Here is a 14,660-nt window from a genome sequence, read left to right as displayed (position 1 = left end):
GGGTCCTTGTGTTCTTGAACGCTGTCCAGGGGATTGTGAAATGCACCCACCGCATCGCACCCTGACAGCAGAGAAGAGAACCAACGGTACAGGAGCTGATAGGTCTGAGTCTGAAGGGATCCCGTAGAGCACGTTCCCCATGTGGATGGGGGGGGCAGGTGGGTCTGTTCTTGGCAGGGTGGGAAGCAAGGCAGCACGCTCCAGCCCCCTAGAGCAAACTAAAGCCTCTGAGCTCTGTGAAAAAGGACATATCCCAAGTAGTTCAGCACCCACTGGTGACAAAAAACAGTCTACTCTTGCACAAAGCTGGAAAGATTTTCATGTTTGTTTACTTCCAGAAAAGAAATCCGTGCCTATTCTAATTGATGAAAAGCATTTACTAATATTAGAATCCTACTCTCACAGAATCTAGGAAGTTAAACATACTGTAAAACAGAAATGTTAAAGGAAGGGGCGCCTGGGTGGCTCAGTCGGTTAAGTGTCTACCTTCAGCTCAGGTCATGTTCCTGGGGTCCTGGGATCGAGTCCCATGTCGGGCTCCCTGCTCCTCGGGGACCCTGCTTCTCCCCCTTCCTCTGCTGCTTCCCCCACCCCACTCCATTTGCTGTCTCGCTCTGCTCTCTCTCTCAAATAAATAAATAAAATCTTAAAAAAAAAAAAAGAAACGTTAAAGGAAAACAGCTGGGCTTTATACTTTTGACCCACAAAGTATGACTCAAAAAGAAAATAAAACCTGATTAAGAGCTAATGATTTCATAAACCCTGCATGGCTGGCATCATAGCTTTCCCTGGGTTCAGGGGTACGAGAAGAGAGAATTATGCCCCCTCGTCTACCCAGAATGCCATTTTGGAAATGGAAATTGGACCAGGACCTTGTCAGACATCAGTGCCCAGATTGCATCTGTACTTGTACTCTTTGAGGCAGATCTGAGATTTGCTGCTGGCAGCATGCCAGAGTCTCACGGACGATGCCCATGACCCTGGCGGTTCCCTGAGCAGGAGCAGGCGTATTTGGGGTACATACTTGAGCACCTCATTTCCTGGTCTCCCCGTGATTTCTAGCATGCCCTCTGTGAATTCCCTTACCCTTCTCTGTACCTCTCTCTCTTCCTGGGCAGTCGGACACCTCAAATCATCATCTGGGACTGTTTATGAAGCTCCACCAGACCTTTGTCTGGAAGGCCCTGTGAGCAGTAACACATTCTTGGTTTAAGAGATGGTTACGAGAGAATGGAGGGGAGGGCAGGGTGCCAAACGTGGCCAGTGCTTTTATCTTTGACATTATAAAGAGGTTCCCTGGCCAAGGGCCAGATTGGAGTTTCCTGGAATATAAAACGCAGACATGTGCTTTCCGTTGGGGAGACGCCAGCATGAAAGCTCCCGGTGCGCTCCACCAGCCATGCATCTCCAGAGGGAGCAGAGTGGCCAGGAAAGAGCATCCGAGTCCTGGTAGTTTTGTGCGGGGGTCTCTGATGGGGATAAAGTGGGGCAGAAAAGAGCCGAACCATGGAATCGGGTCATCTCCTTTCTCCTCCCCTATCCCCCCATCTCGGGACCTTGGAAGGAGCGCTTCCCCTGCCAGGCCCTCAGCCCATGAGTGATTCCCCCGCCACAGTGCCCTACCCCCGAGCTTCCAGGAACAGACCTTTGCACAGACTCATTCACGGACTGCAGAATTATTTTGAATAATTGGAAGCACACTGGCTTTTCTCCATGGAAAGACGAATGCAATTCTGGGCTCTCTCCTTTTGAAAATATGACTGAGATACAACAGATAATTCTGCCCCTCCAATTGGAACAGATTCCCTTCTGAACTTTTTGCTTGTTTGGTTCATGGTCCGAGGATCTCCGTGCCTTACAAGGCGAGAGGAACTGGGGAGTTTGTACAAGCCAGCTCTGAGGAGGCCGGGGGAGGTGACCGGAAATCGCATTAACTGATGTGAAGGGACAGATTCTGATGTCACATTAAATACTTTCCTTTGGTTACCCTGAGGATTATCTCTGAAAAAAGCATGTGTGGACCTCTGTCCTGGATCCCAACTAAACTCCTCCCTGGACTTGGGACCACCGATGAAGGGATCTGATGTGCTCGCTTTAGCAGATAAGCAAATCCCGTGTTCTCGTGAGTCTGGAATGTTGCCCACTAGAATCACTGTACATACAAGTGGTGGAGGGAATGTGTGGATTCAGTAGTCATTGTCAGAGTCTCGGCTTGGCAGAGAGCACTCGGGGCGAGGGGCTGTCTTTGTTCCGTCCTCTGCATACTCTCTGGGCTCTGACTGGTGCCTTTCCCACCTGAGAAAACTCGGCTTAAAATAGAAGGAAGGAAGGAAGACAGAGAATGAAGGTATTTGCCATTTGTTGCACGAACACAAATTCCAGAGTCTCTCTGCTTCCAAATTTCAGGTCTGTCCTCACGCACAGCAGACCCCGAATACATAGGTGACTAATGGAGTGGAATGATTAGTTTCCGTCTCCGTGGTAACCGTCATCAGGTGCTCACCTGGGAGGCTGAGCTGGGAGGCGTTGTTAGTCTCGGATTGGGGGGCTCCAGCCTCCTGACTTCCATTTTCCTGGTGTTGCCTGTCACTCGCCTGCGTATGCTGGGAGCCCTGAGCCCAGATCACGCTGTTGTTCATTCCTGTTTTTCAAATGTCTCAGGAGAAACCATGTCGAGGTTATCCTAACCCTTGTTATCAGAGTGTTGGCCCTTACACCTAATGGGAATCTTGCTGTGCCGCCACAGAAAGCATTTTCCTGTTTGCAGGAAACGTCCTGTTTTCCTCCCAAATGAGGAAAAGCAAGAGATGGACGTGTGGCAGGTTGGAGGCCGTGAGGGCTGTGGCTCACATCTCCATTAAAACAAAACCCGCCCCGGGGACGCCTGGGTGGCGCAGTCATCTGAGCGTCTGACTCTTGGTTTGGCTCCGGTCTTGATCTCAGAGTCATGAGATCAAGCCCCATGTCAGGCTTTGCACGTGACACAGAGTCTGCTTGAGATTTTCTCTCCCACTGCCCTTACCCCTCTGCTTGTGCTTTCTCTTCAAATGAATAAATAAAATCTTATAAAGAAGAAAACCTGCCCTGAAATTTGGGGGTATATTTTATCTCAATGACTGTTGCTATTAGAATAATTTTTCCTGTAAAATCTTGGCCTTTTTTTTTTTTTTTTTCCGGAGGCTCAAACCTCCCACTCTGCGGTGTTTACGCTAGGCTGGCGGGCCCCTGCTAGGAGTTTGCGGGTTCACAGCCGCACAGCCGTCCATTTGATTGTCTCTGTACAGACACGGAAAGAATTTGCTTGAATGCACTTTTCAGGCTGGAGTTCCTGCTTCGTATAAGCCCCATTATGAAGCCTCAGGAGCACATCTTTCCAGTTGGTGAGGCGGTGGCAAGGAATGATCTCCTTCCTGTCTCTGTGTAATGTTTAACTGCATTCATACATCGGCCCATCATATATGTTTTCCACAAAGTGCTACACTACAGGCAGATTTTCGGCAAGCCTGCAGACCTGCCTAGGCTCTCACATTGCCCCCGGTGTGTGAATGCCAACTGGTTTTTATTTCCCCTAAATTGACCTGATTTTATACACAACGGAGCTTATTTCCCTGAGAACGAGCTTTAGTCCCAGGGAGGAGAGTACCCAGAACGGAGGGAAGTTGTTGAAAAAGGCCGTTAGTGGTTCTAGACGTTCTAACCTCACACAGGGCTGTTGTCACTTTCCTGGAAGCGGTGAAGGTGCCACCCCCCTTCTGGCAGTTCTGTGTACCTAAAGATTTAACCTTGAACCTGTGGTTGGTCCGGGTGGGTGGTCTTGGGGAAGTTTGTAGTTGCAGTTCAGTCCCGTTTCTATCTGGGAAGCCACGTTACGTGGGCGCTGGCTGGTGTGGGCAGCTACTATGGGGACAGAAAGCAAAACGGGGTTCAGTGGAACACTGCTGCAAAAGGCTTGGGGTGCTCCTTGAGACCCCCTCAACAGGGGCTTATTTGGGCTGGGTTAGTGCCCCCCATTGCCCTAGTGCTCCTCAGCTGGACCCAAGGTAGTGGCGGGAACAGCTCTGGAGAAGGCTGGCCACCCTGACTAGAGGACATTTGCCCCGGGCTCAGATGGGAGGGCTGGGAGTCTGGAGCTCCGGGTGCTGGTGAGGACACAGGATGTACAGTCCTGCTGCATCCTGCTTGTAGGCCTTGAGATCATGCCATTCCCTGAAGTCGAGGAAGAAAATAACCTTTGAAAGGTGATTTAATTTCATCTGGCGACCGCTCACAGCAGCTGGACAACTCCTTGGCACCTGCATCGGCCTCTTCCCATGGCCGTAGTCATCGTGGAGCTCAGTGGAACGCGCCAGTTGGAGTCAGAGGCCATTCGGTCTGCTTCTTGGAAGATGGGGAGGCTTGTTTAGACGGCTCCATTGAGCAAGGAGCTTCCAGGGAGGGGGAAGGGGATATGCAGAGCTGTGGGGGCCTGGCAGAGCTGGTTCTTGATTTTGTATGCTCTGTTAGAATAAGACTGGCCTGGGGGCGCCTGCGTGGCTCAGTCAGTTGAGAATCCAACTCGATTTCAGGTCAGGTCTTGTTCTGCTCTGCACTCAGTGGGAAGCTTGCTTCTTTTTCTCTCTCTCCCTCTGCCCCTCCCCCTGCTCGTGCTTAACAAGTTTTTTTTTAAGATTTTATTTATTTGTCAGAGAGAGAGAGAGAGAGTGCACGAGCAGGGGGAATGGCAGGCAGCGAGAGGAGCAGGCTTCCCGCTGAGCAAGGAGCCCCACCCAGGGCTCGATCCCAGGACCCCGAAATCACGACCTGAGCCAAAGGCAGATGGTTAACCAACTAAGCCACCCAAGTGCCCTTAAATAAACAAATCTTTATTTAAAAAAAAAAAAGGACTGTTCTCCCTCCCACCAAGCAAGGCAGACTCCAGTCAGACCCCCAGGGACCCCCACCCACTGGGGTAGAAATTGAGAACTCAGACTATGTATGGTGCCATTCATGACGTTCGTGCTTCTAGAGGGTGCGAAAGGAGGGGTTAGGAAAAGGAGCCACTCAAAGAGTTGCTACCACCAAAGAAGCTTAGCTTCAGGAAGGATAACCATCTTGCTGAGGTCGTACAACTGAGGTGCAGGAACTCAGATCTACAGTTTATGACTCTAAAGCCAGTGTTCCTCTCACTGAGTTCTAATTATTGTGTACAGTCACTTGTTAATTGCTAATTAGAACATGCAGCAAGTTGAACGTGCTTCAAGTGGTGAATGTTCCTTCCTTTGCCTTCTTCCCCAATCCGTAATGCCCATTGACTGTTTTGTGCTTAGAGAATGAATGCTCTATTTTTAACCTCTGCTTTTCTAGTTCATGAAAGAGCCACTTTCCCCCTCAAGTTAAATCTGAATTGCTTTCAGTTGTTTTTGCCAAAGGAGTTGGAAATTGGTTCCAACAGAGATGTTTCCTGTGAATCATAAAGGTTTTGAATGATGTTGTATATTAATCTCTTAGTTCCGGTACATTCTCCCCGAACCAGAGTTTCTCAGTCAGGGCTCTGCAAATGTTTGTTCCCCTCATGAGTTTAAGTCTCTCTCCTAAGTGCAGGCTCTGTATTTGAACCTCATTCTGCCTTAAAAACCAAACACAGAAAAAACTTTCCTTCTTTTGAGACTCTAGAATTATTGAATTACTGGAAAAGTCTGTAAGTGTCCTGTAATTTTATTTCCCATTCTATTCTCCTCTCCCTCCCATCCAATCTAATTAGACTTTGCAAAAGGAATGGATAACAGGAAGTCCTGGAAAGCAGCTTGCCTTTCTCCTTTTCCTTTTAATGCGAACCATCTGAAATTAGCTCAGTGCAAGAGTTTCGGCGTCCAGCACTCATGAGCCGAGTGAACACATCTGTTTAAGTGTCTCGGAGACAAAGTCAATCTGGATGGCTGCATCTGATGTTGGAGCCTGATAGAGCCCGGTGGTCTTTCCCCAGGGAAGACACCTTGCTGGATCCCAAGCTTATCCTGTTAAGAAACTCAAATTTCCCATCCACCACTGGCACCCGGCAGGTACGCTTCCTACCCTGAAACCCAAAGGAAGCGTTTGGCCGGTTCAGTGGGATGTGTTGAGTGGGACCCTTTGATGTCATGGTGAGGTTATCTCCTGTCATCTGGCGCCTTTTATTTATTTATTATTATTATTTTTTTAATGGGTAAGGGAACAGCACCAGGGTATTGATGGAGCAGCTGTGTCTGAGGGAACTTAAATGGCATCATGGATCCACTCGGGGTCAGGTGGGGACGGGACCTCTGGGCCAAGGGAGCAACGGGAGGCTCAGGATGAAGCCAGGAGAGTCAACACAGGACACCCCCAAGTCGCTGATGCTGTGTCAGGGAGCAGGGGTCCCGAGTGAGCGTGGGATTTCTTATGTGGGGGACAGCGTTCACGTCATCTTCTAGATCCACATCTGGGCATTCAGCTGGTTCGGCAGCTGCAGTGGAAATATCGCCCCTTACCACATAATTGTGCTGTAGAAATATCAGAAACCAGTCGAGATACAAGCGTGGAACACACAATCTCCTTGGTTGAGAGTCTCTTTCCTGTTGTGGTGAAGTTGAGGTGTTTTATTCTTGTGATACCGTTACCCGTGGATTGTAGATCACTCCTCTCTCATCTTTTGTTGGTCACCAAATACATACAGGATAACTGATCATGCTGGCATGGGGGACACAGATCCGATCGGATCATGGTCCCTCCAGAAGTTCTGAGGCTTGTTGGGGACACAGGAAAGCTGACCATCAGGGACAGCTTGGTGTCAAGAGAGGTGTGCAGAGTCGCCGCGGTGGCTCAGGACGGCTGGGTTAACTCAGAGGGCAGCATGAGACATGATTTCCTGAGGGAGGACATTCGAGGCCCGCCCCAAAGGGGCAAATGGGAAGAAGATCAAAGAAGTGAACAGAAGAGATGACCCGAGGGAAGAGCAGAGCCTGCTGTCCGGGTCCTTCCAGAATCCGAGGAGAAGGATTCTAGTTGGAGAAGGAGTGTCACGGCAGTCATAGAGCCCGGGGTGTGCCAGACTTGGGGTGGGCTTTGAGAGGACTGAATGGGGGCGAGGAAGAAGGAACCAAGTATCGAGAGAACTGACTCGAACCGTGGAGAGTAGTTGGCCCCCGGCCCCTGGGGCGGGGGAGGTGGTGAGGAGAGGAGCCTAAGAGGCCAGAGAGGGAAGGGAGTGACTCAGGAGACTTATTCTTACCAAGGCTGGACAGCAGCTGACAGAGGTCGGCCTCAAGTGAACTATTGCCATATTTTTTGTCTAAAACGAAGCCACGCTCTTGACAGACTTTTCTGGAGGTGCGCAAGAGAGAGGTCACCAGAGGTACAACTAACGTGGCTCTGTGCTACTTCCGCCCCTGAAGTGGTCAAGTGGAAGGAATGGGGGTGGGCGTCGGACCAGCTGCCTTCACGGGTTGGGGAGCTGCCGGGCAGGAGGAGGAAGGCTTGCAAAGGGACACGCAGCTAGTCAGGGCAGAGGTGCTGTCGGTGCTGGAGCCGACGTGTCCTTGCTTCTTGTCATCGTTTCCTGGCGGAGTGAACTCCTCAGGAATCCCTCTGCCTGTAGTCAGAACTATTTTTATCATTTGTAGAAAACTCAACAATAGCACATCTGATTTTTTAAAAAAAGAAAAAAATATAGCTGTGCGTAAAATGAATGTTGCCACCTATCGGAAACCAATTTCAAGGCTCACACCCTAGAGCCGCATTCTCACAGTAAAGCGGAAATTCAAAAAGGAATTTCTTCCCTAAATGACTATCCTAAATGATAGCAAGTCTCCTTGATATGCTTGGATAAGAAATCATGAAATAAGGTATAAATTTACTACCTTTATACCCGAGGGGCTGTAGAAAAGAACACACTAATAAACTCTTACATTTGCAAATGGAAAAAAGTAGAAGATTTAAATTATGCTTCCCTACGTTGTTTCTCTGTTTATGAATGCATGTCCTGTATATATAGGAATGCATATGTATATGAACACATACACGCAGAATTGGATGTGCCCCTTCCCGGAGAGGGGAGAGAGACCCTACTGTAGGGACAGTCACAGAAGTCACAGAACAGAACAAGATAGTGGGTGGGAGCGAGGTGAATCAGGAACCTGAGGGTGCAGGGAATCTGACCTCTCATATCATAGTGAGACATTGCAGGGAGTTGATGGTTTGTTGTTGTTTTATAAAGATTTATTTATTTCAGACAGAGAGGGAGAGAGGGACAGAGCACGAGCACAAGCAAGGGGGAGGGGCAGAGAGAGAAGCAGGCTCCCGGCAGAACAGGGAGCCCGATGTAGGGCTCGATCCCTGGACTCCGGGATCATGTTCTGAGTCGAAGGCAGATGCCTAACCAACTGAGCCACCCAGGTGCCCCTCATGTTGGAGGATCTACTGCCCTTTTCCAAATGCAGGGATTAGGAAGATCATAGGAACCATGAGTTGAAGATATTTTGAAGTGACTACTTCCCAGACCTGTCTCACCTTTTGAGCAAGCCTAGGAGAGAAACAAACGCAAATAAAACATAAAGTTAGTGCAAAGAGCTTGAGCCCTGAAGCCAGACGGACTTGGATTTGAATCTTGCCTCTGGCAGTTACTACAGAAGGACGTTTGTGGCACATACTTAAGGAGCAGGACAGGTATCTTTTGCCTCATTTGTCATTAGAGGTATGGATGCCCTACAAGGATGTTGTGAGGAGTAATTGAAATCCGTACAAGGGACATCCAGATCATGACCAAAGAAATGGCAGCCTCCATCTTCCAGATCTATCCTACAGATGTTTCACTGGGCATTTGTTCCATACAGTGCTCTGTGCTAGGTATGCGGAGAGGCGGGATCAAAGCAGAGGACCTATATTTAGCTCTAACGTGTACACAAACAACAATGGAAGAACTCTGTCCACAACAGTCTCTTTGCTGTTTATGGAACATTGGGCAAGCTCCTGGCTCAGCACCGGGGCACTGGCTGTCCTCTCTGCCTGGAATTCCCATCTTCTACCCCTTGACCTCTCTCTGATCTTCTATATTATCTTCTCAGTGAGGCTTTCCCTGATCACCCTGCCTAAGACGGAACTCTCTGGGGCCAGTACTCCCTATCCCCCTTCCTTGTTTACTTGTTTTTCCTTCTGATAAATATGTATTTCATGTGTGCATGTTTTCTGTTAGACCAAGCTCCTCCTATCTCTTCATTGTAAACCCTCTGATTTTTTTTTTTTACTGCTCTATTCTCGGTGCCTAGAAGATTGCCCCAGTAGGTACCCAGTAGATGCTTTTAGAATAGATGATCAGGTGACTTAATTTCAGCTGCAGGGAGGGGCACATGCCAAGGTCCAGTGGCCAGAAGAACAGCGGGTGTGGTATGGGCTATAGTAGTTTCCTATGGCTGCTCTAACAGATGATCACAAACTCAGTGGCTTGAAACAACACAAATTTATTCCCTTACAGTCCTGTAGGTCAGAAGCCTGAGACAGGTCTCACTGGGTGAGAATGAGGGTCCTTGGAGGGGTTTCCTTTCTTTGTAGAGTCTCCTAGCAGGCGGCAGAGGGGCAGGATTTGTTTCCTTGACTCCGCTGGATTCTGGAGGCCACCTGTTCTCCTTGGTTTGTGGGTCCCTTCCTCCATCTTCTAAGCAGACAGTGAGGTTCGGTCCTCAAGTTACATCACTGACCTCTTCTTCTGCCTCCCTCTTCCACCCTGAAAGACCCTTGTGATTCCACGGGCCCCATCTGGGGAGTTCAGGACCTGCTGCTTATTCTCAGGTCAGCCGACAAGCAGTCTTAATCCCACTGGCAACCTGATTCCCCTTTGCTACGTACCCAGACCTATGTATAGGTTCTGGGGACTGGGACATGGACATCTTTGGGGGCCTGTTATCTGCCTCCTGTAGAGTCTAACAAGTGAGATGTCTTGCCTAGAGCTTGAGCGGCCAGGAGTAAAATACAAACCAGGAAGATTTCATCCTAAACAGCCATGATTGTCAAGGTTTAACACACGGGCTCTTTCTGGGAGGTGCTGGGGAGTTGCTTCGGAGTGAGGCAGTGCGATGGAGGCTTTAGGAGCTGAGTGTGGACTTAGGGAAGGCACTTAGGAGGTTCATGTCTACCTTTTGAAAAGCAAGTAACTTTCATTTCCCTCTCCTGTGTATAGAAAGCTGGGTTCTTATTTAGAACGCCCCCCCAAAAGTAGGGTGTATTTATAGTGTCCGTTTAAAAACCACCCTGTGGTGTTACTCATAGGCCAACCTGTAAAACCCTGCTACACACAGGCACCCTGCCTGACACGAGCATACACGTTTCCTCGTGTGCGCACCCACTGCCTCACCCTGTTCTTGGGATCTCTTTTCCCTGGCTTTCCATGGCCCTCTTTTGTCTCTGCCCTGCCATGCCAGAGTGATCTGTATCTTGCTCCCAGGCCTGCCCTGGCAGTGGTTCTCACAGGAGTCATTGTATAAACGTCCCTAGGAGGCACGTAAAAATCTTCAGGGAGATTGCTGTAGTTTAAAAAGTCTGCCCTCCCTCACCTTTACCGTGATTCGGCCATGATTTAATCCAACTTCCTTGGATGGTTCTTCTCTCTGAAACCCACTGAGAATTTAATGAATATTAAACACCTGGTTTTGAATGACATCTGATGACAGTTTTTGATGCTTTGATTAGCCTCTTTAAAGCCCCGCTGTCCAATAGAACTTTTGTGATGATAGAACTGTTCTGAATCTGTGCTACCCAGTATGGTGGTTACAGCCATGCGTGGCTATGGTGCTCTTAAAATGTGGACACACAAAAAGAAGAGAGGACCTGCTTACTAAACCAGAGGACCATGCTTAATAAATGATAACTCACGGTTTTGTTTTGAATTGCTTTTTAAATTGTTGGGTATTCTCTGTTCTCCTCCTCTTTCTCCTCCTTCTTCTTCATCTTCCTCCTCTCCTCCTCCCCCTCCTCCTCCCCCTCCTCCTCCCCCTCCTCCTCCTTCTTTTAAGTTTTTGCCGAAGTCACAATACATTCACATGGGTGTAATTGTACTCCTCTTACTCTTTCCCAGATGGATTTTGATTGATAACTACGTTTTTTGATTCAAGTACCTATTTCCAAACAAATGGTTCTTTCTCTTGCCCCTCTTCCCCGTCCTGATATATCTCAGCTATATTGAGATATAATCCACATATGATACAAAGCTGCCAGTTGAAGTATACAAGTATATTCACAGAGTCGTGGAACCATGTGCACAGTGGATTTTATGGCATTTCCATCGGCCCGAGAAGAGGCTCCATCCCTGTTGGCAGTCCCGTCCACTTCTCCCCGCCCTTCCCTTCTGTAGCCAATGAGTAACTGACTTTCTGTCTCTGTGGATATGCCTATTCTGAACACTTCATTTCAGTGGAATCATACAGTATGTGGTCCTTTGTGACTGGCTTCTTGCACTTAGCTTGTTGTTTTTAGGGGACGTCCGCGTTTTGTTGCTTTTCACTGCCACTAATACTCCGTTGTATGGATATGTCACATTTTATTTATCCATTCATTTGATGGGCATTTGGGCTATTTCTATCTTATTTGCTAGAATTATGCTGCTGTGAACATTGATTCATAGGTTTTTGGGTGAACGTGTTTTTCTCTGTCTTGGGGATCTAAGGAGCGCAATTGTTTGATATGGTAACTCCATGTTTAACTTTTTAAGACACTGCCAGACTGTTTTTGCAAAGTGCCCGCAGCATTTCACATTGCTACCGATAACACAGGAGAGTTTGCTTTCTCCACAGCCTTGCCGACACTTGTTATTCTCGGTCTTTTCCGACATCTTTATAGCCAGGCTGGGGGTGTGAAGTGATACCTCTCTATGGTTTTGATTTGCATTTCTGTGATGGCTAATGACGTTGAGCATCTGTCCAGGGTTTATTGGCCATTTGAATATCTTCTCTGGAGAAATGTCTGTTTAGATCCTTTGCCCATCTTTTTCTCCTTTGCCCATTTTATTAATTGAATAATTTGTCTTCCTTTCTGTTCTCTTCATTTGGCCTGATCAGGATGCTGATATGCTCACTGGTGATGAGCAGGTGTGGAAGGAAGTTCAAGAATCCTTGAAAAAAATTGAAGAACTGAAGGCACATTGGAGTATCCTTTTACTTGTGGATTGAGCCATACTGTTGGGACTGTTGCTTCTTTATTGGTTGGAGCTTAGCGTTAATGAGGCCAAGTCCATGGTTTGACCTTTGCATGAGCCAGTGAGTTTCATTCTGTTTCACAGTCACAGGCTGCATCCCAAAGCCCAGCCAACAGTCTAGGTAATGGCTGGGCAGAGTATGGCAGAATCGGCATGAATACTTCACCATCAGATAGTAACCGAAACTCATGCCAGTAATAGGAGAGTAAGTAGTAGTCTCTAGATGGTGTACAGGCACTGACTAGGTAACAGGTTTCTGTATTCCTTTCCTCCCACAACCTATGTCTCTAGGAAAAAATAACTTAGACTCCTTCAAAGTTAAAATCATTGACTCTCAGATCTAGAAGTTTCATATTAAATCAACCATGACTACCACGGCAGAGGGAGTTGCTGCACAGTAAATTTTCTGGGCATAAATAGTAAGGACCACAAGTGGGTCAAAGTTCAGAGTAAGGAGAGAGCACTTATGCTGGAGGTCCTCAGGGGAGGCCACACTGATGTACTGGGAGAGAGGTAGCACAAATCAGGGACAGGGTTTGAATGGGCAGAGGCTGAGAGGGAGGTCGCTTCCAGTAGGGGAGATCACTTGAGCAAAAAACCTGACAAAGGGAAACGCCAAGGCCAGAAGAAATAGAACAAGGTAGATGAAAAAGATAGTGCCAGGTCCTTCAGATGCCTTGGGGGAAATCCGATCCCAGACAGTAAGAACATCTGCAAATGAGGTTTCTATCTACAGTGTTCTTCAAGGAGTGGTACAGAATAGAAGAGGTGGATGGACAAACTGGTCTTGTTTTTAAAGGTGAAAAAGGGATTTTCTGAAATCTGAAGCCAGTGGGTTGTTTTTTGTCTGTCTGTTGCAGTGTGGGGAAAGAATCTGTAGCTGATTACTAACAGAATCGAAAGGGAGCTGTGATCAGCCTAGGCTGCCTGGGTTCACCAAGAGCAAGTGAGTCCAAGAGTGGTGGATTTCTTTGGTAAAGTTTGTATGTGGATTTCTGGAAGATGCCCAGTTAAGAGCAGTCAAGAAATTGATCCTGGATGCTAGCATGGCCAAACAGCTTTCTAAATGCTTGAGTGGCTCTCCTGAGAAAATGATGCCCTGGGGTCGCTGTGACTCTGGAGTGCCCTGTTCCCACCTCGGTCCTCTCCCACCTTTGACTCTATGCCTTGAATGGCGATGCAGAGCCCAGGGGCCCTCAGATTCCCAAAGGTTGTAGTCAGGGGAATGGCAGAGGGTGGGTGGATAGAATCCAGAGCTCAAGACCCCTGAAGGCTTAAATGATGCCTGAATCTGAACAGACGAAATTCAACAAGAATGTATATAAAATCTTCTGTTTGGGTCAGAGAGTTTAAGTGTGTAAATAGACCTCAAGCTTAGCAGCAGAACATGTGGAACGATTTTAGGGTTTTGGTACACAGAAAAATTTAATCAAGTTTAAGAGAATGATATAACCCCTCAAAAACATCCTGCGATATCGGGCTGCATTAACGGAGATGAGGAAATGAGAAAGGTGATCTGTGAGTCTGATCATATCCAGAGTTCTGGGCCTGGTTGGACGTAAGGCATATTAAGAAGGATCTAGAAAAACGGAAATAAATTGTGAGACATGGGGCCAGGGTCCAAATGGAGTTTGAAACCCTGTCTGTAGGCAGGATGGGAGATACTGAGAAAATGGTCAGCTCTGGGATGGAGAGGGGGGCCTTCTTGGGCTCAAAAAACCATTCTACTGCAGAGAAATAGGCTCATTCTCCGGGCTCCCCTACCGTGGAATTGGGGCCCTGGATGACCCAGCCACAGTCAGGTCTCAGCGGGACAAGGCCTCACTGAAAATGGACTCTGCGCCAAGTGCTCTGCCGGGTACAGCCCACCTTCTGGTCCATACCACCCTGCTCTCACAACTCTCCCACAGACACCAACACCTTTTGGCACATGCATCCTGGAGGGGCATCAGAGGCACAATGGTCAACTCTGGGAGGTTAAAGAAGGTTATCATTCTGTCTGCTTCAGGGCAGCTCTCCACCCTGCTTCTCTCCAGAGCTCAGCTCGCCACTGGAACAGAACAACTCATATGCAACACCCGGCAAATGCCAGACACTGCATTTCTGAGCAAATACAATGTCAGCATCCGCTTGGGGGAAAAGCCTCTTAGTTAAAATTATTCCATTTTGTTGCTCACTGGGGTGTTTTATAAGAGAGGGTTGCCTCGTTTGCCAGCAGACAGTTGCCAGGGTTGCCAAGGGAAGTTGGCGTGCGGTCCCTTCCAGCTTGCCGGGGGAGAAAGTAGATGTATTCCTATCAGTGGCTGCTGTGAGTATCATCACATCTGGTTTTCGTTTCTAAGGCTTGTCACCTCAAACCTCTTGCAGATGAGTCGGAGCGTATATAAATGAGTAGACGAGTAGTCACGGAGGTCAAACAACACAACGATGAAGTAAGGCGCAGTCTTGCCCCAGAAATGTCTCGTGTTGCATAAGAGACCGTCAT

At 48.1% G+C, this 14,660-nt stretch overlaps 1 protein-coding gene across 1 annotated transcript in view; it reads left to right on the top strand.

Annotated features, from left to right (window-relative positions):
- The window catches only part of LOC111150871 (SET and MYND domain containing 3), a 707,359-nt gene that overhangs the window by 591,143 nt on the left and 101,556 nt on the right, over positions 1-14,660 (top strand). The window contains exon 9 of the mRNA XM_022508530.1: positions 12,039-12,126. Within this exon, the coding sequence (XP_022364238.1) occupies positions 12,039-12,126 (88 nt within the window). The remainder of the gene's footprint in view (positions 1-12,038; positions 12,127-14,660) is intronic.

This window comes from Enhydra lutris, unplaced genomic scaffold (genome assembly GCF_002288905.1).
Source record: "Enhydra lutris kenyoni isolate GAN:26980312 unplaced genomic scaffold, ASM228890v2 scaffoldscaffold24, whole genome shotgun sequence".
Lineage (NCBI taxonomy): Eukaryota > Metazoa > Chordata > Mammalia > Carnivora > Mustelidae > Enhydra > Enhydra lutris.
The sequence above is the reverse complement of the archived record's forward strand: the minus strand, read 5'-3'. Positions and strand labels throughout refer to the sequence as shown.